Below are 27,867 nucleotides of genomic sequence, written 5' to 3' on the forward strand. Positions count from 1 at the left end.
GAAATTATGATGTTACTGTTGAATCACGCCGAGGCAGAGCTAAATTTAAGTTAAACCAAGCTTTCACGAGAAATCGCAAAATGGCCACTGACCTTAACGGAAAGATAAATATAATCTACAGTGAGCTAATGAGGAAGTCGACGCTCTTAGTGAACACATTAAGATACTGGACAGTCAAGTAGCAGAAAACATGACTGCCAACAAAAGAGAAACATGACGTCTCCCTAAGAAGCGAAAAACGCCTCATCCTGAGCACCATAGAAATTAACTATGCGGAAAAACCCCGGTGAAGTTGAGAAACTGCCAAAAGTAGATCACTACCGATACTTCTCGATAATCCTGATCCAGGATCAGAACCTTTTCGAGAAAAGGAACGGCCCAACACTGGAGTAGCTGAGAAGGCAACGATCAACCTCGATGAAGAAGAGGAGGAGTCAGAAGAAAATGTGGAAATTGATCGGCAAGAAGGGATCAAAGTCGATCGACCGACTACGGTAAATATTGATCAACAAACTGGAAACAATGTCATTCAACACCCGACTCCTGCCAAACCAGCAGTAGAGAGAGTGTATAGGACTTTACCGCCCTTTCCTCCCAGCAAGTCGCAAACTAAGCGAGAACTGGATAAAGCGATTTGAAAGAAAGCATTTGATAAAATCAAGCTAGAAGTGCCACTAAGTGAAGCCATAAAAGTATCACCCTCGATAAAGAAATATGTAAAGGACATGGTATCCAACAGTTTCCCAGCTGCTGAACACAGCGTCATGATGGTTTCAGAGGTAGTTAGTGCTATAATCCATGGCGAAACCCCGATCAAGAGACCTGATCCTGGCAGCTTTGTTCTAGATTGCAACAGACGAATTAAAAAAATTTCCTCGATACCTTTGTGACCTAGGTTCCAGCGTAAACCTCATGCCGCACTCTATTGCGATATCATTAGGATACAACGAGTTTAAACCAACCAAAATAACCTTGGTTCTTGCTAATAGGTCCCTTAGAATACCTGAAGGAGCACTAGATGACCTGCCAATAAAGATTAACGACTGTCACGTACCAACGGACTTTGTTGTGTTGAAACATAAGAATAAACCAAAAGACCCCCTAATTTTAGGTAGACCATTTCTAGCCACAGCTGGTACGATCATCGACGTTAAGGAAGGCCATATATGTTTAAACATTGGAAACATCCCAACGACTTTCGATATGGAAAAACTAATAAGAAGACCTTTAATCGACAAACAAGCCTTTTATGTGGATGATATCTCAGAGTTGTCTAAAGAATCTTTCATAGACATATGTTCAGATGATCCCCTGGAAAAAGTGCTTACATTTACTGAAAAGGAGATGTTCAGCATCGACAGCAGGGCTGATGAATATGCACGATTAATTGACGCAAGTGTAGAGATAGCAAATATCGATGACGTGGAGGATGACGATTCGGAAATCAATATCGATCGATATTTAAAAGACGCTGTCGATCGACAACCATCCTCTCTAGAAAATTGGAACGCCGAAAAAGCACCAAAAGTTGAGTTGAAGCAACTACCTGCTGGACTCAAATATGCTTTCCTTTATAATAATTCCTACCCTGTGCATGCACCGAATTCATTTAGAAGACGATTCCAAATCTAACTAACAGAGAACTCGCGCTGTTATTGAATAAACCGTGCAAGTATAGGAAAGCTCTCGGATACTCTCTCGAGGATATTCGTGGTATCTCTCCAGATCTGTGCATGCACCAAATTCATTTAGAAGACGATTCCAAATCGTCAGTGGAACAACAAAGGAAGCTAAACCCGAACTTAAAGGAAGTTGTTAAGAAGGAAATTATCAAACTTCTAGATGCTGGAGTCATCTACCCAATATCGGATAGTAACTGGGTGAGCCCTATGCATGTTGTGCCTAAGAAATGTTGAATTACAGTGGTGAAGAATGATAAAAACGAACTCATTCCTACGAGAACTGTCACCGAACATCGTGTATCGATTATAGGAAATTAAACGCCGCCACCAGAAAAGATCACTTCCCTTTGCCCTTCATTGATCAAATGTTGGAAATATTGGGAAATCACCAATATTACTGTTTTCTTGACGGATACTATGGATTTTTCCAAATACCTATACACCCTGACGATCAAGAAAAGACCACCTTTACATGCCCTTACGGAACATTCACATATCGCAGAATGCAATTCGGTCTTTGTAATGCCCCTGCCACTTTCCAACGATGCATGATGTCAATCTGTACGGATATGATAGAAGATTTCATGGAAGTCTTCATGGAAGATTTCTCAGTTTATGGATCCAGTTTCAAAAACTGCCTCGATAACCTGTGTAAAGTTTGGCAAGGTGTGAAGAAAAGAACCCCGTTCTGAATTGGGAAATAAATGCCACTTCATGGTTAACGATGGAATCATTCTAGGACACAAAGTATCTGCTGCTGGTATAGAAGTAGATCGAGAAAAAATTGAGGTAATGACTGGTTTGCCTGCGCCCACGAACGTAAAAGATGTGAGAAGTTTTCTCGGGCATGCCAGATTTTATAGGAGGGTTAACAAGATTTCAGCAAAACTAGACCACTCACAGCCCTCCGATGCAAAGAACTTAAATTTTACTTCACACCAGAATTCGTAAAGGCTTTTGAAGAAACAAAGAAGGCCTTAATAACTGCCCCCATCGTACAAGCACCTGACTGGAACCTTCCTTTCGAAATTATGTGCAACGCGAGCGATTTTGCTGTGGGAGCAGTTCTAGGCCAAAAGAAAGACAAAGAGCTACACGCTGTCTACTATGCCAGTCGAACTCTCGATGAGGCACAAAAGAATTATGCAACAACGGAAAAAGAACTACTTGCTGTAGTTTATGCATTTGAAAAATTATGTGAATACCAAGTCGGTTCGCGAGTTATTGTTCATACAGACCACACTGCGATAAAATATTTAATGCAGAAGAAGGACGCGAAATCACGACTCTTGCGATGGATCCTGCTACTCCAGGAATTCGACATAGAAATTAAAGACAAAAGGGGAGTGGAAAACAGAGTCGCAGACCACCTTTCCCGGATACAAATAGAGGATGACGTCCCTATCGACGATTTCTTTCCGATGGAGAAGGTTTACCAAACAGATTCATCATTCATCGGTGACATATGTCTCACATCCGAGAAGCCATGGATTGACACCAAAGATGCTATGTCGATCGACACTCCCGACGATCAAACCCAAGACACTTCCCCCACGACCATTACTTTCAATATAAAAGTCAGCGTCGTCTGCAACACCTTTCATCCTGAACATGACTCTCTCGTAGACAAAATTTTCGGTCGAAAGGTGCACTTAGTCGAAAGAAGTTTAAAAGATAGACCTTGGTACACTGACATAGTGAACTATCTAGCTGTTGACGTAGAACCCGAAGAGCTAAGAGGTTACACAAGAAAGATTTTTTTAGAGAAGTTAGGAGATATCATTGGGACTAACCATATCTCTACAAACATTTCTCTTACTGGATATATAGACGTTGTATTGCCGAAACTGAAATCCCAGATATCTTATACCAATGCCATGGGTCCGACTATGGTGGACATTATGCAACCTTTAAACGGTATCAAAAAATTTTCAAGCTGGATTTTGGTGGCCAACCATATTTCGTGATACTCATGCATTCACAGCACATTGCCACAGATGCCAACGAAGAGGATAAATCAGCAAAAGGCACAAAATGGAACAAAAGTCTACTCTAGAAGTAGAAATCTTTGATTTCTGGGGGATAGACTTAATGGGTCCTTTTCCTTCCTTATACGGGAACAAGTATATTCTTGTTTCTGTTGATTATGTTTCCAAATGGATCGAAGCAATAGCTTCCCCAAAAAATGATGCATCTGTAGTTATTAAACTTTTCAAGAGCATTATTTTTCTAAGATTTGGAGTTCCTAAAGTAGTCATAAGCAATGGTGTCTCCCATTTTATTAACAAAGTTTTTGACGGATTACTCCGAAAGAACGGAGTTCACCGCAGAGTTGCTACACCCTCCCATCTGCAAATAAGTGGACAAGTAGAAGTCTCAAATCGACAGATCAAAGAAATCTTAGAAAAGACCGTCAGCACTTCTAGGAAAGATTTGTCTAGGAAACTGGACAATGCACTCTGGGCTTACCGGATTGTATTCAAAACTCCATTAAGAACAACCCCATTTCACCTACTCTATGGAAAATCCTGTCACTTACCGGTTGTGCTAGAACACAAGGCAGCATGGGCTATAAAATTATTAAATTTCGACATCAAACCAGCTGCCGAAAGGAGACTCATGCAGCTTAACGAGCTGGACGAAATAAGACACTTAGCCTATGAGCGCTCAAAGATATATAAAGAGAAGACAAACGCATATCACGATAAAAAGATCATCTCCATGCACTTTGACCAAATTATCAAGTGCTGTTATATAACTCTCGGCTTACGCTGTTTCCTGGAAAACTCCGATCTCGTTGGTCAGGTCCCTTCACTGTTGTGGATGTCAAACCTTACAGAGCTTTTACACTTATAAATGATAAAGGAGAATAATTCACAGTGAATAGTCAACGAGTAAAACATTATTTGGCTAAACCGCCAATTAGGCCTTTAAACTTTGGCCTTCTGCCTGATAATTAAACAGATCGAACTTCGAGTCAAGCTCCAGACTGAAAATAAGCGCTGAATGGGAGGCAACCCATATCTATTTTTAGAAATTTTAGGATTTAGTTTAAATAAGAAAAACGATTCTCGGGAAAACATAACAGCTGTTGATCGACGAGGAAATTTCCTCATCGATCATCGATCGTCGGGACATGAAAAACTGCAGGCTCATTTAAGTCGACATTAAGTCGACACTCAAACCGACACAAAACTCTTCGAAACGACCTCCACTCTTTGTCTCTCTCATATCTCGACCAAATCAGATGATTTATTGAACTCAATCCACTCGATTTTCAATGCCCCATCCGTTTAATTCACTTAATCAACAAATACACATGGTATATAAGTATGTTACTATATATCTACTATATATTCTATCCTATTAGGTATGTTTTCAGGTTCAAAAGTATCTTGGAGTAAAGTGATAATTATGGAGCATTTAGGAGCTTAAAATTGATTTCATCCGAGCTGATCATTAGAGGTCGATAAGAAAAAGACACAATCGATCGATGCACATCCAGTGTCGTCGATCGATACAGAAGAGAAGCCTCGACGATTGAAGATTGAGATCGATCAATGTACATCCTGTACCATCGCTCGATGTCGAGACGCGGAAGCACGACTTTGTTCCAGCCGACTTTAAACCCAAGACTTCACCAAATTACAAGATTACCCCTAACGAGTTTTTAACCTAATAGATATATATTTGCCTAAGTGTTAGGAGACAGAGGAGCTTGAAGCCACCTTTGTATAATTTTATTTTCAGCAGAGAGTTTTAGGAGAGAAGATCATAGAGAGATTTGTGATTGGAACTCCATTGATCATCTATTCTATTCTATGCAGTTTTTATTTACATTTTGTGTCATGAATTGCTTAGCTATGTCTGAGTAGTTTACTTGTTAGATTCAGGGTTCAAATAGGTTAGAGGGATTAGCCACAACTATAGATTTCTAGGTTGTGGTATTCATTGATTGATTGTTCTTAATGTTTGTTCTAGATTAGCTACCTAGAATATTAAATCTAGGAATCTGCATGAGTCAAGCATCCTTGACCATCCAGTGCTGAACCTAATCTGTCATACTAGACAACTGGAAAAAGGCTACTGCTGAACTAGGAAGCTAGTGAGCCTTATCAACTTACGCCTAAGGCTTAACTAAAAGCACTGATTGATACTGTCTTCTGACAATTGATCGATATTTGTGAAAGGTGTATCGATCAATATCCCTATAGGACCATCGATCGACACTTTCTTGTGATCAATATACGACAGTTGAGACCAGTGAAACATTGCCATCACTGATCACTGTGTCTAAGGGGTTGGGCTCTAATATATCATGCATGCAACTGATAGACATCTATAGGATTATAATCTCCAAAACCTGAATAGAAACCCTGCATCAAATACCTTTCCAATAAGTTACACCCCCAAATCATCTTGTTAGTCGAGCAATAAACTTGCTCAATTAGGATTGCTATTTACTTTAAAACCATAAAACAACAAACACTTAGAATTAATAAATTACTAGATTTAATAGGTTCTCTAGCTCCTTGTGGATTCGTTTCCTAAGTACTACAATTGAACCTCTTATTTAAGTAATTCACTCCTTAGGGTAATTTGTGTGGTATCAAATTTGGCACCGTAGTCGGGGAGCCTTGATCGCCATTAGATTTAGTGTTATTAATTCTTTTCTTTTTTTTACCCCTATTCTGACACAAAATTTTTTCTTGTCTTTTCAGGTGCATGCCCAGCAGTACCAGAAGCAACAAGGAAAAACACCTTCTATTCTCAGAAGATCCTACTCACCTAGAACGCACGATACGCAAAGGTCAACGTTCCCCATCGCTCGACGCAGCAGCTTTCACGTCGAGCGATTCTCGCACCAACCCATCCACCGACACCCGACCTTCATTGTTGACCGATATACCTCGTTCGATATCGATTGATCCTCAGTCGCGAAACATGGTTGCGACTGTTATTCTCAGACAGGATGAGAATGGAGACCTATATGACCAGGATGGTCATCTGCGTAATGCAACATGTCAAAAACTAGATGCTCAGGGGAATGTAATCCCTGATGCTGATGCTAAAGGAGCTGCTCAACCTGTAGAAGAGGCTGCTCCACCAAAGGCACGGGCCGACTACAATCGTCCAGACGAGTACTACACCAACAGATCAGCTATTTGCCTTCCAGAGATTCAGAAGGAGAATTTCGAGCTGAAGCCTCAGTACTACATACTCGTGTGGCAGCTGGAGAGGTTTGAGGATCTTATCGCTGCTATTCGTATGGATGGAGTCCCTGAGGACTACCTATTGTGCAAACTCTTCAAGTATACTCTGACTGGAGAAGCGATGCACTGGCTTAAGCAGCTACCCACATGATCTCTAAAATCCTGGGCCGACATCAAGAATGCTTTCTTGCGAAACTTCTTTGATGAGGCACGAGCTGAAGACTTGAGGAGAAAAAATACTACGTTCGCGCAGGAGACTGGAGAGTCTTTTAAAGATGCGTGGATCAGATTCAAGTTCTTCCAGCGAGACTGTCCACACCATGGATTCAATGAAGTGCAACTGCTGAGCACTTTCTTCAGAGGTATCGCCCTGAGGTATCAGATGGCTCTTGATACATCTAGTGAGGGGCACTTCAATACCAGGAATCTGGTGGAGGCTATGATACTGATTGGAAAATCAAGCAAACAGCAGCAGCACCAAAGGAGCAGATGGACGAAGTTAGGGCAAAGTTAGATGTGGTTCATGAGCTTCTTAAAAAGCAGGTCTGTTCAGCTGAAGGAGAAGTAACTGTAGACATGAAACCTAGGTCTTGCCCTAAACCCAGCGCACTGGTCTCTAACATCTCAAGGCATGATATCGAAAAGATACGAGATCCTAAAACCATTCTTCTATGTTTATATTCAACATCTTCAGATATCCCTCGAAATCTAGACCTCGCGGAAAAACCTCGAACAAAGCATTTCACATCGAAGAAGGATTTGAGACGACAACTCATCATCTTCCTTCCACACCATACGCTAACTCACGAAAAACATAAATTGAACATCCTTTCATAAAAAGAAAGCCGCAAAACGGCAGAGATTCAAAGCCACAAAGGGCCAGTCCCGAAACACAAAAAAATCTCTCGCAAGAGATCGAAACCATAGCCATATTCTGAACTCAAACCTCCTCTTCACCCATCGCTTCGTCCAAGCTTGGAGCCGCGTCGCCTTCGTGTTCTCCGACCACAGGATCTTTCCCCTCTGGGTCCTCTGAACATGTCGGAAGGAAGCACGCATATTTCAGGTCAGCTAGGACGAGATCGAAATCTCCATCCACGGCTACCAAGTCTCCCTTGCAATCAGATAACCTGGTCTCTTCGGCCTCTAAGGATGGGGGAGTCTCGCTCTGGAAAGCCCGAACTACGGTCATCCTGCCCTCAATAGTCGTCAAGGCCAAATCCCTACTTCGGATGCACTCAAGGGAGCCAAGAAAGGCAGAGATCTTCGCCAAACGAGCCTGGAACTCGGAGCGGAGAGCATCCTTGGCCTCTTCGATCCCGCGGCTCATCGATCCTACGTAACTCTTGATCTGACGCTGAAGGCGACGCACCTCCGAAGATTTGGCCTTCCTGGACTTCTTCTCCTTAAGTAGAGAGCTCACCGTCTTCCCGAGGTCCCTCTCGAGCTCCTCGATCTCAACCTCGAGTTTGGACACCTTTGCATAGTGAGAATCCTTGACAGCCGTCAGCATGGCTTGAGTTTCAGACTATCTACCTTGCATTTCCGTCAACTCCCCGGCAAGACCGCTGGCCTCAGAAATGCACTCGCTGATCATCCCGTCGATCAGCTACATGAACTAAGAGACGAGAAAACAGTTAGAGATATAAAAAAAAAAATCGTAAAAGTCCAAAACAAGCGACAAACCTTTCCGCGAAGCCCCGACGCCAGACTCGAGCCTCCTTACTGCAAAGATTCCCCGTCACCGCCCTTGGTAAACTTCCTATTCTGTCCCTTAGGCTGAGCGACCGGAACAGCACTAGGACCATGCAGCGCTAGGACAAACTCTTCCCTAGCCGGAGGAGGATGCATAGACTCGGCGGCCCTCTCTTTGTCCTCAACAAGACTCGGAGTCGTGGACGATCCGGTGGGAAGAACCAAAGCATCCGGAACACACGGAACACTTGTGTCAACGAGGGTTCCTGCGTTATGCGGAACCTGGACCTCAGTTCCATGATCCGAAGCAACGGCCAGAGCATACGAGGATGGGAACTCGGTTCCAGCTTGAACTGGCTCCAGTTCGGCTTTGCGACGAGCTAGTTTCTCTCGGAAGGAAAGATGGTCGGCGATACAAGATGGCGCTTCAACGGGGGAAGTCAGAATCGGAGCCGGGGTAGTGGCCTCGCCCATCTCAACGTTGGAACTTCTCTTGTCACCTTGGGAGGAAGACATTTTGAAAGCTAGAAGTTAGGAGAGAAGCTAGAGAGGATTTGAGGGAGGGAAAGTGTGAAAGAAATCAATGATGGAAGCTCATTACTTATAGAAGTATGAGCTCAGGATTTCGATTTGTATAAACATATACTTTCTCGATGACTTTCCTCCGCGGAGTTCAGAATGTGAACTTCATCCGATACACCTATCTTTGCCTAAATTGCCAAAACGCGCGCTAGAATCTCATCTCCCAATCCACGATTCTAACGAGCTGGGGGGCTAACTGTTGGGGTCAAAAACAGTTGCGACGAAGTTAACATTCAAATGTCCGAAGAAGAAAGTGAGAATATTTCTATGACAAATACTCTTTCGAAAAAAGATTTGTTTTTATGAAGTGCTTTGCAGAGAAAACACGAGACATCGTTGAAAACCCCGAATAAGGTCGCTACGTAACGACCAAACGCGCGTCCCGCTCGGTCGCTACGTAGCGACCAAACTCGAGCCAAGCTCGGTCGCTACATATCGATCGACCGAGCGCACCCCCCGCTCGGTCGCTACGTAGCAACCGAGCTCGAGCCAAGCTCAGTCACTACGTAGAGACATAGCTTTCCGAAACGTCGAATACGACATGAATCTATGTGTTCTCGTCTACTCTTTGATGCTATCTCCCGAAGACCGTAGAGAACCCATCTCATGTTTCTCGACATTTGAAATCATTAATCGAACTTTACGATAAAACCGCGGAAAGTTTGTTTTTTTAGCGAAAGAAGTCGTAATAAACGCTTCGAGCGAAAATATGGCCCAAAGGACCTAAGACATAACTCGAAGCCCACTTTACGATTTCTTAACCAACAGCCCGTAAACCATAGGACGGTTTACGCTTGGTTCGCAAGGAAAGATAAATGTCAAGTGTCTGCGGATAAATACAAAATTTTGGAAGATATTTACGAAGATCGGGAAAAATGGAATATCTCCATTTTTAGGCTATGATGGCTTAAGGCAGATGGGGAAAAGCGTAACCGACCTAGGAGCGAGTATATAAGAAGTCCTAGGCGAGAGGCATTGAGAGAACTTGTTACATAGAGAACTTAGCACTTAGTGCAACTAGGCAACTTTCCGTTTTTGTTATTTCGAGCTGCGACTCAATTAGGTTTAGCCGTCTTAGGGTTGCTAGAACTAGGAATCTCGCCGACAGCTCTCGAGCCCAGGCTTATACCTTGTTGAAAACGCTCATACGCAAATTCGGAATAAGACTTCTCTTTGCTCTCTTTTTACGATTTCTTATATTTTATCGTTGTTATCTCGTGTTCTGAATGTTTAGCGTGTGGTATTAGCAGATATCCAGGATCTCTGGAAAACTAGGGTTTTCCTACTTTATTAATTTAAATGGAAATCGACAGTGCGAATTTTGGTTCCCACAACAAGGTTCGCAGCAATAGATGATTGGTTGAAATTGTATGAGAATATGCACGACCGTTTCACCTCACCTATCATGCGCTACTTGGATACCTTGTCTACATACATGACGAATGTCCAGAAGGACATTGGTAAGCTTAATGATCAACACGATTTTCAAGAAGAAGGTTCAACATCGATCGATAGGTTCCGCAGGACATCGCTCGACGGCAAGAAACCTACAGAACACCTTCCTTACACAGCAGACTCAGTTGATCAGATTACATCAAAGCTTTACAAAGCAATAGACACCTTGGAGGACCGACTTGAGAAGCGGTGTGATGACATCTACTTTCCATTCGACGTCATAATCAGTGGACTAGATAGCCAAGCAGAATGGCTACAGAAGGAAGTCAGAGCAATTCAAAGGCAACTCGCATCTCAACACCAGATATCAACATCGATCGATGGAGCACACTCCAAATCGATCGACAATGCGACACCAGCAACGATTGATAGACACCTGGTCGCATCGATCGATACCATGTCGATACTAGACGACGCGCAGCTGATACCAAACCACATGGAGTCAATGCAGGAGCAACTGAACGAGCTATCAGAATACGCCTACAGCAAGATAAGATGTTATCAGTTCAGCATTGAAGACATCCTAGAAAGGCTACAGAACATCTCAAATGTAGTACAAAATATGGAGAGAGATGGACCAGAAATGATGAGGCCACAAGAAGTTTCATTGCAGCTTCGTCCAGAATGTGCAGAGATGAGGTGGATGCTTGTTTCCCAACAAGTACCTGTTTTTCCACCAACTAGCCACATACCTCCAAAGTCAAGCTAAATGACTATAACAAAGCGCTGAGTAGGAGGCAACCCACTATAAGTTAATTTTAATTAGTTTTCTTAGTTATTGGTTTTTACTTTCGTTTTTAATATTTCAGATTTATTGCAAGACCCAAGTAAGATGATTACCAACATATCGACCGTGGACGATACGTCGACATCGATCGACACGCAGACACACACGACGATCGATGCATACCTATGCACATCGATCGATTCCCACTCCGGTCAGGTTTATCTTCCTAACTTGTTACATTTGTACTTATAACTTATTTCTACCATAACTCCGATTGTGTTACACTGAGACAGTGTAATTTAAGTTTGGGGGGAGGTTTACTGATATGATTTATTCTGATTCTTATAAAAAGATGTTTTATAAATTATGCTTAGCTATGTGAAAGGGACTATATGATTTTACTACTTGAATGTCTAACCACTCTTTAGCACCATTCTAGATTTACTGATTGCAGATAGTACTAAGTGCTAAAGTGGATCAACCGTCAATACACACTTGCCTTGATTGTTTGAAGGAACCAAAGCTGACCTCCAATACTAAACCTGACATAACCGCTTGTCTTGGGGCTTGGTATACATGGAATCGAATTCTTTAGACAAGTCTGGAAGGTAAAGCCTTATGTAGATTTATTTATCACAATTTTCTCTCTCTATTTCGACCCTAGAGTAGTTAGTATTAGTATTAGTTTTTATTTAAAAAAAAATTCCGAAATTTATTATTTAAATAGGACTTAGGATTTAGCTAGGTGAAATCTGAATAGGACTTGGTGGCTAAAACCATTAAGGCTTGCTTTATAAAGATTCCAAATAAATAATTCGAACGGGACTTGGAGGCGGCAATCTTCAAGGCTCGCCTCACAAAGAATTCTTGGATATAGGTCAAAAAGAAGTGAACATGGCTTGGTGTCAACCACCATTAAGACTTGATTATTGGAAGTCTGTCCAATCTTGGTCAGTGATCCTGCAATGGAAGCAGAGTTTGACTTAAGAGAGAAATTAGGAACTAACTTTTTCCTAAAGTTCCAAATACTTGTCTGAAATCCTTGAATCATGTGATCGATACTCCCAAGGTAAAGCATGCAATTTATATTTATGCTAATAAATGAGGTTAGTAGAGGGGAATGTCAGACATGATTTGATAAGTTGTAGACTAGTTGAACTTGGTTGCTAAGCTAGGATATTGCATAATGTGCTTTTGTGATTAGGATTTTTGATGTGGTTTGCGAAATTGTAGAGGTGATGATTTCTATGTTTTATATCTATAAGTCCCTGCTGTTTTCAAACCTCTTTCAGAGAGACTTCCTGTTTGTTTTGCTTGAGGACAAGCAAAAGGGTAACTCTGGGGAAGTTGAAATACCATGGATTTGACCCATTTTCACCCATGGTATATAAGTATTTTACTATCTATATACTATATACACTATATATTATGTCCTATTAGGTATGTTTTCAGGTTCAGAAGTATCTTGGAGTAAAGTGATGATTATGGAGCATTTAGGAGCTTAAAAGAGATTTCATCCGAGCTGACCATCAGAGGTCGATACAAAGAAGACACAATCGATCGATGCACATCCAGTGTCTGTGACACCCCCGATCATAGATAACCGGAAATGACACGGTCGATGTTCCCTGTGGTCGACCGAGGTTCTCGAAATAAATCCGATCGCCTTAGACCAACAACCAAAGAACACAGACGCTCCTATCAGATATTACTCTAGGCTTTTCAACCCGATAAAGCAATATTCGATAGTTAGTTCGTCCCGGACAAGGACTAATATCATATGAGAACTCGTGATTTATAAACATCTCTTATACATTATTTATTTAATTTAAACATCTTACAAAGTGTTATAGTTTTATCCTATGGCCTATTGCCCAACAACGTTTTAAGTAAATATACATCAAAAGGTACGTTGCAGGGACAACAAAATACTACCGCTGGTTGGCCGTTCCTTCTGTCCAAAAGATTTAAGTGTCTCCCGCCTAAGGGTTACCTGCACACACAAATGAGTCTTGAGCAACTAGTTTACTCAGTGAATCTAGAATCACAACACAATCAATAATAAATCAAGCAATTATCAAATGCATATACATAATCATGCAAGTACTAGTACTATACTTTAATATCGATCATCATTGTGAATTCTTATTTTAAACATCACTTCCACAACACCCGCCCGTTACCATACTCATATAATACAATATATATACTACACCCGAGAAACCACTAAGGCTAACCGAGACTAGTGAGTTAGCATCACCATCATTGTCGAATGTCCGGTATGAACAATCCAACACTACATCGTCATGCCGTACACGGTTTCCTGGGAGCTACCCCATCATCATGTCTTCATGACCTTGTTCCATTCGCAGAACCAAGTCACGGTAATGCGGGGGCTTTAGGAATAGTGAATATAACAAGACTTCACATGATTTTACTTCCATAATCATTCCAAAATTAATTCATAATTAATCCTTAATTAATCATAATTAACTTTTAATTAATCCTAGATTAATCCTTAATTAATCTCATATTAATCTTTAATTAATCCAAGATTAGTACTTAATTAATCATGATTACTCTTTAATTAAACCAAGATTAATCCTTAATTAAACCAAGATTAATCCTTAATTAAACCAAGATTAATCCTTAATTAAACCAAGATTAATCCTTAATTAAACCATGATTATTTCATAGTTAAGATTAGTACTTGTTCACAAGTACTAAGATGAGGATTAACCTTACTTTAACATTTTGATTACTCTTATGTATAGTTCACAATAAGTAAACATAACACCACTCTTATAAACTTGAGAGACTTTACTAAATTAATCAATCTCAACATCTATCTAGACTCACCTAAGAGATTAGTCTTGGAACTGGTTGGATACCTAAGGCCTTACTCCACCTCTGACCTGAAACATAAGTGAATGACTACAAGATCAGTTTGGTTCATGCTTTAACACCTTAGATCAAATCAGTTCAAGCTTGGTTCCACTCAAACTATACTAGTTCAGCTTGGTTCTAGTCAGTCTACCAAAGTTCAGGACAAGATCAGACTGAGTTCAAATTGGTTTAATCAAAGCCAGATCAGAACATCATAGCTGGTGGTTCTAAGAGGTTGATTCAAACCGAAATTACTCAAAATCTGAACTATATCACCACTTAGAGAACTGATCCGACCAAGTTCTTATGTAAACATCAACTAGCTCTGATCAAGACATGACTGAGGTAAGAGACCAAAGCTTACCAAGATGAACCAAAGGACTAGATGGCCTCAGCTGATCCTCTTTTCCAAGGTAAGCTTGTGGCTGGACTGATCAAAGAGAAAGATCAAGGTCTGATCATGATCTGAACTCAACTAGGTCTAGGGTTTTATTTAAAAATCTCACCTTCTGATCTTTCTCAAGGTAACAAACTGAGCTAAGGTTGAAGATTAGGTCACCACCAATTTGTTTTTGATTTATTTTCCTGATTTTTCTCTTTCTCTCTGAAATTCTCTAGGTTTTTCTGCAGGGTTCGGAACGTGGCAAGCAGCTGGAGAGGGGTTAAATATGAGGTGAGCTTGCTTCAGGTGAGGGTTTCACTCAGGACAAAGCTAAGCTGAGTGGGGACAGCTGGCCAGCTGCTTCAGCACTCTCAGCACAAGCTGCTGTCCTTTCCTTAACCTGAAGAAACTCCAGCCCTTTCATGTGCTTCTCACATGACAATCTAAGAAACAAGGAAAGCAGGCAGCTTGTGGTTGTCATGTGACAGTTACTGAAGAAGCTAGGCAAGCAGGCAGGTGCAAGTCATGTGATTAAAGACTGAGCAAGCAGGCTGGTGGAAGACATGAGTCTGGTCCAAAATTAATTGTACCAGTTGGTTGATAATTTTCAATAATTTTTCAACCAAATATTCCTTGTCTTTGGCTCTCGTCTTGTTCTCGGAAAATCTCTTCCAGTTTAATAAAAATTCGACCAAAATATTTAAGACTCGACCAAACTATCAAGTGAAGGTCTTTCAACCACAAGACAGTCCCTTCGAGGAATTAATCTACCGGGTCGATTTTTATTTTTATTAATCCTTGTTGAACCAACTAAAAACTGGTCGAGCGGGATTTTTCTCGACCAAAAATTTATTGGCTCATTAGGGTTATTACAGTGTCGTCGATGGATACAGAAGAGAAGCCTCGACGATTGAAGATTGAGATCGATCAATGTACATCCTGTACCATCGCTAGATGTACATCCTCTACCATCGCTCGATGCCGGAACGCGGAAGCAGGACTTGGTTCCATCCAACTTTAAACCCAAGACTTCACCAAATTACAAGATTACCCCTGACGAGTTTTTAACCTAATAGATATATACTTGCCTAAGTGTTAGGAGGCAGAGGAGCTTGAAGCCACCTTTGTATTCTTATTTTCAGCAGAGAGTTATAAGAGAGAAGATCATAGAGAGATTTGTGACTGGAACTCCATTGATTCATCTATTCTATTCTATGCAGTTTTTATTTACATTTTGTGTCACGAATTGCTTAGCTATGTTTGTGTAGTTTACTGTTGGGGTCAAAATCGGTCACGACCAAATCAATGTCTGAAAGTCCGTAAAAATCAGCATGAACATTTTTACGAAAAGTAATCCTCGTAAAGATATCTTTACGAAGAGCCTTGCGGTAAAATCTTGTTCAAATCTCAATCGAACCACTAAATACGATTGTCCGAAGGCAACAGACATATATCCAAATCGGCCGCGGACAAGCTCGAGTATGGCAATCGGACTGCAGACAAGACAAGCTTGATCGATACGCGGCGACGAAGCATGCACACAGCTCGGTCGCTACGTAGCGACCGAGCTCGAGCCCAGCATGGTCGCTACGTAGCGACCGAGCGTCCGTCCTGCTCGGTCGCTACGTAGCAACCAAGCGTCCGTCCTGCTCGGTCGCTACGTAGTGACCGAGCTCGAGCCAAGCTCGGTCGCTACGTAGCGACCGAGCGACCGAGCGTCCGTCCCGCTCGGTCGCTATGTAGCAACCGAGCTCTTCCAAAACGTCGATACGACACCAGTCCATGCATTCTCTTACATCCTTCAATGCTATCTCCCGAAGACTGTAGCGAACTCAGTTCATGTTTTCCGTCATTCTAAATCATCGATCAAACATTGCGGTAAAAACCGCGGAAAGTCCGTTCTTTATCAAAAGAAGTCGCAATAAACGTTTCGAGTCGGAATACGGCCCAAAGGGACCTAAGACACGACTCGAGACCCATCTTACGATTTCTTAACCAAAAGTCCGTAAACCGTAGGACGGTTTATGCTTGGTTCGCAAGGGAAGATAAATGTCAAGTTTCCGCGGATAAATACGGACTTTTGAAGATAATTACGAAGATCGGAAAAAATGGAATATCTCCATTTTATGCTATGACGGCTTAAGGGCAGAAGAGTAAAAGCGTAAACTGACCTTGGAGCAAGTATATAAGGAGTCCTAGGCGAGAGGCATGAAAAGAGAACTTTTTAGACTCGGAATTCTCTGCACTTAGAAACTTTAGGCTTTATTCTCGACAAGTTCGGTTTCTATGACTGGCACTCAATTACTAGACGAACTCGCCCAGGCAGTTCGATCTCTTGTCCAGCTCTATCAATTGAACTACGTTCGGCTTGATCCTCTAAAGGGGTACGTAGGCAGCCTTTAACAAGGTTCAGTCCGAAATCAATCAAAAACCTTTTCTGTATCTATTTCGTCTTTTGTTATCGAGCTGCGACTCAACTAGGTTTGAGCTATTAGGCCGCTAGAACTAAGTAACTCGCTGACAGCCTTTGCGGCCAAAGTTTTTATGATCTCTTGTAATGATCGCAACGCTCTTACGCGGACTCGAAAAAAGATCCACTGTTTTCTCTAAACTCGTTTGTTATCTTTTCATGATTTCCGCATATATTTGGTCACTTGTCGTTGGCTCTCGCAGAGATCCGGGACCTCTGGGAAATTAGGGTTTTCCTAGTTTCCCAATTTAAACGGAAATCGACAGTGCAAATTTCGGTTCCCACATTTACTTGTTAGATTCAGGGTTCAAATAGGTTAGATGGATTAGCCCCAACTATAGATTGCTAGGTTGTGGTATTCATTGATTGATTGTTCTTAATGCTTGTTCTAGATTAGCTACCTAGAATATTGAATCTAGGAATCTGCATGAGTCAAGCATCCTTGACCATCCAGTCCTGAACCTAATCTGTCATACTAGACAACTGGAAAAAGGCTACCGCTGAACTAGGAAGCTAGTGAGCATTATCAACTTACGCCTAAGGCTTAACTAGAAGCATCAATTGATACTGTCTTCTGACAATCGATCGATATTTGTGAAAGGTGTATCGATCGATATCCCTATAAGACCATTGATCGACACTTTCTTATGATCAATATACTACAGTTGAGATCAAAGATCTAGTTAGTTAACCAGTGAAACATTACCATCGCTGATCACTGTGTCTAAGGGGTGGAGCTCTAATATATCATGCATGCAACTGATAGACATCTATAGGATTATAATCTCCAACACCTGAATAGAAACCCTGCATCTAATTCCTTTCCAATAAGTTACACCCCCAAATCATCTGTTAGTCGAGGAATAGACTTTCTCAATTAGGATTGCTATTTACTTTAAAACCATAAAACAATAAATATTGGATTTAATAGGTTCCCTAGCTCCTTGTATATTCGATCCCTAAGTACTATAATTGAACCTCTTATTTGAGAGAGTAATTCTTTCCTTAGGGTAATTTGGGTGGTATCAGTATTAAGTCGAAAATTTCTAAACTTTTCATTCATGTTAGGGTTAAGTTAGAAGATGAACTAGAAGCGGGATCTTAGGGCTTATATAGATTGATTTGTGCTGATGGTACGATAGAATAGGGATTATGGATCGATTATCAATAATTACTATGCAATGCAATCCGAATTTGTGTTGATTGGGGTTTTACAGGTTTTCGCGATGGAAATCGATCGATGATACTCACTTTCATCAATCAATTTTACCGCTGATATATCAATCGATATCGACACATAATTATCGATCGATATCGAGCACTGAACTATTACGATTTGCTGATTTTGTATCCTTGTTTGTGAACTTTGGTTGCAGATGAATGAAAGGAGAATGAAGAGGCGATTCGATAGAGACGCCACCAGCGCTGCTCCCCCATCACCGGTTCGCGACCAACACCCTTGGCCACGAGAGCGGGAGAACGACCCCATCCCCCTCTTTGATCACTTCACTGACCCTCGTGCTGCGGCCAAAAGCTTGGAATGCAAGAACCGTGCGATCAGGGACGAGTGGGACGACTATGACAGCATATTCTACAATGAGTGCATATTCTACAACGACCCCTGCCGACGCGAGAGTTGTTAGATTATTGTTATTGTTTGAGTTCTATAATATCTTTAAAGAAACAGTTAGCCTCCATATCATTACAATCCTGATTACATGAATTGAAACCCTAGATCTAGCAACCATCCTTCCATCAAACAACTCCCTGCCAAGCTGAACAATTGTCTTGTTCAACTTGTTTACTGCTTTGCTATATTTATTTACTACTTTAAAACTATTAGCCTAGCTTAATCATTAACTGTTTAGATCTAATTAGTTCCCTAGCTCCCTGTGAATTCGATCCCTAAGTACTACAACTAGACTCTTATTTGAGAGAGTATGAATCACTCATTAGGGTAATTTCAGTGGTATCATAAAGACTATTACATGACAAGCTCATCGCAAGGGATCATTCAATCCATTGAACAAACAATTCTGAAGCATCGGAAGAACCGAACCAGCATCATCCGACCCGCCATCGGGCGAGTTGGATGAACCACTCCCAACTCGCCCAACGGCGAGTTGGATCAGTCCAATACCATTTCTTACGAAAAATCGGCCCAAAGTCACTATGACGGTTTATCGAATATTCGTGAGAAGAGAAAAGTCAAGTTGGAAGATAAATGTCAAGTTCGGAGATAAATGTCAAGTTTCAAAGGATAATCATGAAGATTGGAAAAAATGGAATATTTCCGCGAGAAGATAAACTCGACCCAAACCGAGCTAGAAGGCGCAACGAGAGAACTTTACACAGAGAAAATTTAGTACTGAGAGCAATTTAGGTATTTTTCCATTTTTGTTATCAAGATGCGACTCAATTAGGCTTTCAGTCTTAGGCATTAGAACTAGGAACTCGCCAATATACAACCTTAGCTTCTATACTATTATAATCCGGATTACCTGAATAGAAACCCTAAGACTAACGCTTTCTCATATCGTTTACAAATCTCAAAACCAACCAACTGAACTACTGTCTTGTTCACCCTGCAATTTATTATTTACATTTTAAACCTATCTTAATCACAAAATGTTTAGATATATTGTGTGCCCTAGTTCTTTGTGGGTTTGATCCTTAAGTACTGCAATTGAACCTGCTATTTTAGAGAGTAAATCACTCTTTATGGTAATTTGAGTAATATTAGAAGACAATCCATCATTAAACGGTATTGGCAATGATAAATGAAAGAAAAGGCCGCGGGTGGAAGTGGTGGAAGTGATGAAAGTAAAGTATAGCATACATAAGTATGTATTAGAATTATGGTGGTTGCATATGTTGATGATGTCTTTCGTGATGATTGTTATTTTGGGGTTTGTGGTGAATTCATTACGGGGGTAGTGGCAACAAAACTCACTGAGAAAATTAGATGGTTGTTTTTCTGGTAACCATTAGGTGTCTTCTCGTACTGGAGGAGCTTAGGCTGAGATGATGTAGAGTTATTCCGTTTTTAAAATGCAAGTATATGTTTAGTATATATGGTAATGTTTTGAGCGCTGATTTCCCAGCTGGACCTATATCTGTCTTGGGGTTACATGTGAAAATTAATAATATATCAATAAATAGATTTTATGATAAGTTTCGTATGATAGTTGGTCTTGGTCTGTAACAAACTAACTACTGAATTTATCTCGGGTTGACAAGCCTTGACTATGTTCACTAGGAGATGTGTGCTTGGACGTTGATATGGGGTCTCTGGATTTGTTTTGAGAACCTCATTTAGATATCTATGCGCATGTCTGTGGCATCTTCAATATGATTCGGTTTTAGTGATTGTTCGTGGATGTTCTTGTTTGGTTGTTGTACGGCTAAACAAGTCAACTTTGACCTAGACCAAATTGGGGGTGTTACACTCATTGTTTGGAATCTTGATTACATCTTGAGATTCCATTTGGGGGTTGATTCACACCCTTTGAGCCTTCATTTGGGACCCGAGGGTTCCTAAAAAGGCCAATCATGAATAAATGGGCGTAAATGGGAATCTTTATGTTTATTTTTATCATGATTGAATCGAATAACAAGTCAGAGAATATACACCAGATCGAAAAATCAAGGCCACATCTGAAAGAAGAGGATTTAGAGAGCTCATTTAATCTGCAAAAGAGAGAACTGAAATACAACAGTGAAAGTTGTTCTCTATATATAGTGATTTGATGTTGTATACGAGGCGACACAATCATTAGGTTTAATAACCTAAAAAGGCTGCCCATTTCTTAAGTAGACTGAGTCAAGGTTCAGTCTGGTCCAATCTAGCCAGAACAAACCGATGCTCAAAGCAGTTTATCTTGAATACAAGTTCAGAAAAGGAATGGGCAGATAAATCTACGTAAATCTTTTCGGTCGGCTGAATTGGAAATTCATCCTAACTAACTTATATTAGTCCATTCATAAAAGCCCTACGAATGGAGTTTCAAAGGCGTAAAAATGAAGGAAAACGGCAAAGCGGATGAGTGTTTCGATAATGACTGTCAGGTTCTCCAACCTTCTGCGATGAGTTTTTTAAGTAATTTCTTAGTTCTTGTGGACTGACTAAGAAATGATATTTTATCATTTAAGACTGCTTGCTCTGCCATGTAGTTTTGAAATTTTTGAACTGGACCGCCGACTTTGCTCTCATTTCGGCCTCGACCTTGGCAACACATTCCACACAAGACAGACGTATTCGAATTCTGTCAGACATGAAAGTAAGAATAACTCCGTTTCGGCAGTAATAGAAGCAACTCCCTCCATATCAGCATTCTGTTCAGCAACAGTTTTATTCTTCTCTATGGCCATCTTCTTGTCACGCTCCCTTAAAAGATTCATTTTGCCAATAAACGCTGAGAAGAAATTACCTCTATTTATGTTGTTTGTTTCTGCGGATTTACATCTCTCCTTGTTTCTGCTGATTTAACCTAGTTTTCATAAAGTTTCATACGATTCTCTTGTAATCGTCTTTTTGATCATCAATAAACGTCTTTCAAATAATATGTCATCGAATTTTTTCATACTTCCAATATGTGCCAAATTATGATCCAACATTAAACATACCAAATAATTAGTTTATTGAGATTAATTTTGAGAATTTGAGTTCAAATTTTTTTCTTATAAACTCGAATAGCAAAAGGTTGTTTGATGAAAAAAAACTATTATTATTATATCATATTAAACTATATTTTCTGTTATGAACTGTATCTGCATTATTTATTAGATTTTTATTATTTAAACATTTTATTTTATTGTATATATGTTCTTAACACTCCTAATTTCAAAATACATTTAAGAATTTGGTTTCCATTTATAATGTTTCCACTTTATTACATTGATATTTTAATTTTATGAAGTTTTTTAGTATAGAAACACTATATGGTTTTTAGAGCCTGGAGAAGCAAAACAGACAGCAGACTGTATAAGTTTGGGTATTTTCACATGTTCCTTCAAATTTAGATATTTTCCCAATTCATTCACTTTTCATAAACATGGATCATCTTTTTGGCGAGTATCTCGCAACTGGAAGACCATCAATACGCCTGGATTTTATGGTACATTAAGAAATCACGAAATACAAAAAAAAATTAGTTATTTGGATGTAGATCCCAGAGACACTCTTAATTTGGCAGAGACAGAATCAGTCCTACGGACAGAGGCTCAAGAGGCAATTGTACAGAGGATTGATAGCTCTAGAGAGTTTTATGGATTTGACTTTACCTTCTATCTCAGGAAGATGGTGTTTTACTGATGGATCATGGAAATAACATGATAATTTCTGGGGACAAGGTTGGAATAGTACACTTGGTTTTGATGGTTTGATGGGAGCAAGGAATACTAGGTCTAGTCTCTCACCATTACATTTGGAGATAGAGGCTTTGATTTGGGCAATGAAATGTATGAGGAACTTATGAAGAATTATTTTTAATTGGTGAAGATGGTTTCAGAACCAAATGATTGGCGAGTGTTTCCAAGCAATCTAGAAGATATGAAGAACCTCAAAGCAAGTTTCACATACTCGGTGCTTATCCGTATCCCAAGAACTCAAAATAAAACAGCGGACAAGCTCGCAGAAGGTGCAAGAAAGCAACTGTTATTTATCGTTCACATGGATATATAATACCAGTTTGGTTGATAAAGTCTATGTGAGTCTGTTCATGTTGATGACAAAAAAAAAAGATTGTATATACTTTGGTAAAGATTTATGTTTGTTGGTTACTTTATTCTGATATAGATTCACAACACAATTCTTGTTTCAAATTATGTCACAAAAATGACTATATAAAATTGTGTTCCTGAGGGGGAAACGGTAATTTAATACCAAACATATCGCGATATGTTCAATTCATAGCCGATTTATATGGTCGTGATAAAACATACCTGAACTTTCAAAACGTTCAAATAACATATCTAATTTTTATTTTATTTTTAAATGTATATGTGGCATCCCCGTGAGCAAAATTAGCTAACATAGCATCTAAATCAGCAAAATTAGATGATGTGGCGACTGATGTATGCTTTGACTTAGGAAATAAACATTAGATATGTTATTTGATTTTTTTGAAAGTTTAGGAATGTTTTAACACTAAAATATAAGTCGGATATGAATTGAACATAGTGTAATATGTTGGGTATAAAATGACCGTTTTCTCGTTCCTGAGGCATGCGGGCGTAATTTTTTTTTCTTTTTTTTTTTCCTCTCTAAGCTCTAGAACAAATTCTTCTTATTTTGCAAATTTTAATACGTAGTCGTCCTACACGAGTGCTCATCATTTCTTAATTTATGCATAATTAATGTTTTTTATGAGATAGATGGCGATTCACTTTTTCTTTCCATATTATTGTAGATTTAACTTTAACCAAGAAATTCCCTTATCCATATCTGATATAATACCAGACCAAATACATGTTCTAAATTTGAATCCCAAATATGCTGCTAGAATCAGGTGACACGACTGAACTGTAGTATATTGTGGGAACAAATTATTTTATGAGTAATTTTATTGGTTAAGAACTAAACAATAGAGTATCTCCAATAATACTTTATTTTCTTCTCTAAACATCAAATATAGAATAAAAATCAATCAAATGTAACATTACTACACTAATATAGAATAATGAACAATATTCCTCCAAATATATAGTAACAATGTTCATTTACTCTAGTTTTAAGTGAAAATTTTTCTTTACAAAATGATTCTTATAAGTTTTTATTTTTCTCCTTTTTGATAAATGAATTTTCATTTTCTACCAAATGGAACTATATAGTGTAACTTTCACATTTAAATACCATGTTTAGTATGCCATTTGTTTTAAATTATTTGTTGTAAGAAAAACTTAATTTCAAAATAATCATTTATTAGTATGAATAGATTAATTGTGTTAGTATACTGATAAAATGAAAAAGTGAAATTTTTAATATTTTATAAGATTTAGACTGCATAATAAAATTAAAAAAAAACAATTTAAAATATAAAATAGAGGTAATCATTGATCAAAATCTTTTCCTATTTTTAGAGTACTTTATTTTTAGAATTATAAATAGAGGCAACTTTTGGAGATTGTTCATTTTATGGTTTTCGTGTCAAGAATTATTCTTCTGCCATAGAAAAATTTATATCTAAGATATGGAAACAATTTCATAATTAAGAAGTATACACTGGTTTATTCCAATATGCTGTACTCTTGGGTTAAAAATCGATCAAACATTACTTTGATCTTGGGATTCTTGTCTTCTGTTGCATAGTATCACTAAAAAACAATATTACTTTATCATAAAATAAGAAATATATTATAACGTAGAAATGTTTGAAAACATTAGAATAACAAAAAGAAAGGGAAAGAAAGGATAGGATAACCAAAGTGGATGTCCTGATAATCAATAATGGCATTATGCCGCACATCTAAGAATAATTATTCTAGGAGAGTGTGTTTTGTTGGTTTCCGATTAATGTCGTTTGGAATAAGAAGTGGGATTTTTATTCGTTCCCCAAATGATATCATGTCTTAGTGCTCCAGTATGACGTAATAAAATCCACATAGCCTTGCACTTAACTTAATTGTATAACAACTAAGCACTTTATCGAGGACCTCAGAGGTTTGATGGAGTAAAATCGGTATGCTACAATAGCCTTTTAAAGGTATTTTTTACCATACATATATATATATATATACACGAAAAACCATTCTATTATTCAAATAAAAAATAGTTTAAGAAACCATATCAAAATAGAATAACCAATAAAACAAAAAATTCTTATAATAAAACGAACAGTTTTAGGTAACAAATCAACAATCCTCCAAGCATTGTTATTTCTTTCAACCTGTTGATAATGTCATCCAAGCCTAAGGATCCTTAGCATTGCTATCAAATCTTTGCAATTTGTTCCAAAATTCTGTCATGTAGAATGATTTAGCATTTTTTTTCTATTGTCCCGCTTAATTGTTTTATTTCTGAATGCAAAGCAGATTATCTTTGTCATTGATATCTGATACACATAGATTCGGTTTTGTCAAAAAAAATCTTTCCAAACTGATCTATAAAAACTAAAGATCGATGTGGATGTCCACGAACTATCTACCAAATATATGTTCTCCAAGCATAAGGCTTGCGAATATAACAATGATGTTTATGTCAAAATATCATTTGGTGCATTTTCCACGAACCAAGCATGACATTCTCGTTCTGTATATTTGATCAGCTCAAGTGGGTCATTTTCAATTCCTCTGAATAATTTTACATTTCTACATTTCTACATTTCTAGAGATACCAAATTATCCACAAATATGGATATCTATCTATTTCTGGATCTTCAATAATATTTATCACCAAAAGAGATAATTCATATGGGTGTATATGCTAAAACAGGGAAAGTGTTTGGATGAGATGGTGTCACTAATAGGTCCCTCGCTTGTAAATCAAAAGACATTCAAAACTATCATGAATCGCAAAATCATCATTTTCCCTCATATAAGACATATATTATCGCATCGTACATGACGATGTGTCAAATTCCTTGTGACCTCCACATGACGATGTGTCAAATTTCTTATGACCTCCACATGCCATGTAAGATGCACAATTACTATGAGGCAAGAATGAAAGAAATAAGGAGGAATGAAGGAAGACGAGATCACATTAGTCCTCACCTTGGCTGGCCTTAGACCTGCGAATGGAAAAGAGGAAGAAGTAGATCTGCAGCTTATGATTTTTAAGCGAGAATGAAAGAAAGAAGAGTAGATCACATCAGTCCTCACCTTGGCCTTAAATCTGTGAATGGAAAAGAGAGAGGAAGCATATCTGCAGCTTATGACTTTCCACAAACCAGATATACAAAGACAAGAGTAAGTGCTACTACCCTAACAACAGGGATGAGAGATCTAAGAGAAAGAACAAGAAACAGATAAGTAAAAGCAAGAAATGGGGTTTCTTACCCTCACCGATGACCATATCTCGAAGGAAGACACGACAAATCTAGGCAATGAGAGAGATCGACTAGTTTTCTGGATCTCTAATATATTGGCTTCGCCTCGACCAGCATGAGAGCAATACGCCACAAACAATGGCTACCTCCTTTCATGGTGACCATAACGAAAATAAGATAAGAAGAGAATGAAGAAGAGAATAAGAAGAACAAGACCTAGAAGAATAACGAGAAGCAAGCAACTAAAACATTAAAGTGACAGAGCTTTGCTGTGTTTTTCTTGATGGGGGCTGCCTTCTTTTAATAGGAAAAGATGAAGAAACCTTAGGGCTTACTACATGGGCCAAAAATAAAAGAGAAAAGGTTAAAAGGCTTTTGAACAAAACAAGTTAATTATTATTTTTTTTAAACAAAACAATCCCGATTTAAGAGAATTGGGATGTGACAACTCTCCTGCGCTTAATAGGGAATTCACCCCAAATTTCAGCAGAACCCAGAATAACTCAGCTGTTAAAAAAAGGAAATTCTTTGGGTCATATGTGTTTGAGTCGTTACTGACCCTCTAGTTTAGGACTAGAAAGTCTTTCATGGGCTCTAATACAACTTGTGACATCCGGACCTAGTGTAACTGAAAAGATCGGCAATATCAGGACACTTGTCTCCAGCCAGAAGGCTCGAAACAATATGTCTTTCAACAAAGTAGTGTCGGGGACACCTTGGACAAAAACCAAACAATTAGAACTGAGCTTGGAAGAGGAAAAGGAAGGACAAACACCAAACAAAGTAGTTTCCATAACACCGTGAGTTTCACGCCTCTCCTATTTTCCTGTGAGAACTCACCACCTCATGTGGTCTTCGTGAGTTCCACGCCTTTACTCGGTCACGCCACATCATGTTGTTCCCACCTGATCCGCGCCACCACATTCACACGATCAAGTCGCACCACACTGTCTCCACATGATAGTGCTACCACATGCTTAACTTTACACACATGCACGTTGCATGCCCGCTCGGATGATGAATCATGGCAGCTTATTTGGTCCCCGCATGACCCAAGAAACGATGCAACGCCCGAGAACTCTCAATCACGTTGCACAAGCATACATAGGCCTTAATCCCTTTTATAACTCATATATTCTACTCAGACATACTTAATCACCACACAATGCAAACATCCGCATACAAGTCTCAATTATCAAACAATCATATTCATTTTAGCAATCTATGAGTAAATCTAGGTGTTCACACATTACAATACAATATATAAGTGTAGCATATATATGATATATTTACTTATCAAACAAATACGTGTATGCTAATAGATACCACATAGGTATGTATGATTTAGATAAATACTTCTACAGTGAAAGATCGCAACAGTCCTCACCTTTATCTTCGAATGGAAAAGAGAGAAGAAACAGATCTACATCTTATGACTTTCCACGAACTAAATTTACAACAACAAGGATAAGTACTACTAACCAAAGATTCGGGATGAGTTATCGAATACAAAGAACAAGAAAGAGACAAGTAAAAACAAAAGGTATGATATCTTACCCTCACCGGTCATCAGATCTAGAAGGAAAACAAGATAGACAACGAAAGAGATAGACTTGTTGGGGATCACCATAGCTTGGCTTCGCCTCCACCAGTACGAGAACACTCCGACAGCAAACAACGCTTACCTCTTTTCATGGTGACTATAACGAAAAGAGGTGAAGAAAGAGAAAGAAAAAGAAAGGAAAAAGAAAATGATCTAGAAAAATAAATAGAAAGAGGCAGTTAAAA

At 39.1% G+C, this 27,867-nt stretch overlaps 1 protein-coding gene across 1 annotated transcript; it reads left to right on the forward strand.

Moving 5' to 3' along the window:
* The first annotated feature begins 1,718 nt into the window (after positions 1-1,718).
* LOC117128271 lies at positions 1,719-27,857 on the forward strand. The gene is made up of 2 exons (XM_033280362.1): positions 1,719-5,586; positions 17,408-27,857. Exon 1 carries the CDS (start codon positions 2,714-2,716, stop codon positions 3,647-3,649), a length of 936 nt encoding a protein of 311 aa, XP_033136253.1. The 5' UTR covers positions 1,719-2,713; the 3' UTR covers positions 3,650-5,586; positions 17,408-27,857.
* Positions 27,858-27,867: the final 10 nt, after the last annotated feature.

Source organism: Brassica rapa, chromosome A09 (assembly GCF_000309985.2).
Source record: "Brassica rapa cultivar Chiifu-401-42 chromosome A09, CAAS_Brap_v3.01, whole genome shotgun sequence".
In the NCBI taxonomy this organism is placed as follows: domain Eukaryota; kingdom Viridiplantae; phylum Streptophyta; class Magnoliopsida; order Brassicales; family Brassicaceae; genus Brassica; species Brassica rapa.

What these genes read in the sequence shown, in the direction of transcription:
- LOC117128271 (XM_033280362.1), top strand. Translation starts at nt 2,714, where the DNA reads ATGTGCAACGCGAGCGATTTTGCTGTGGGAGCAGTTCTAGGCCAAAAG.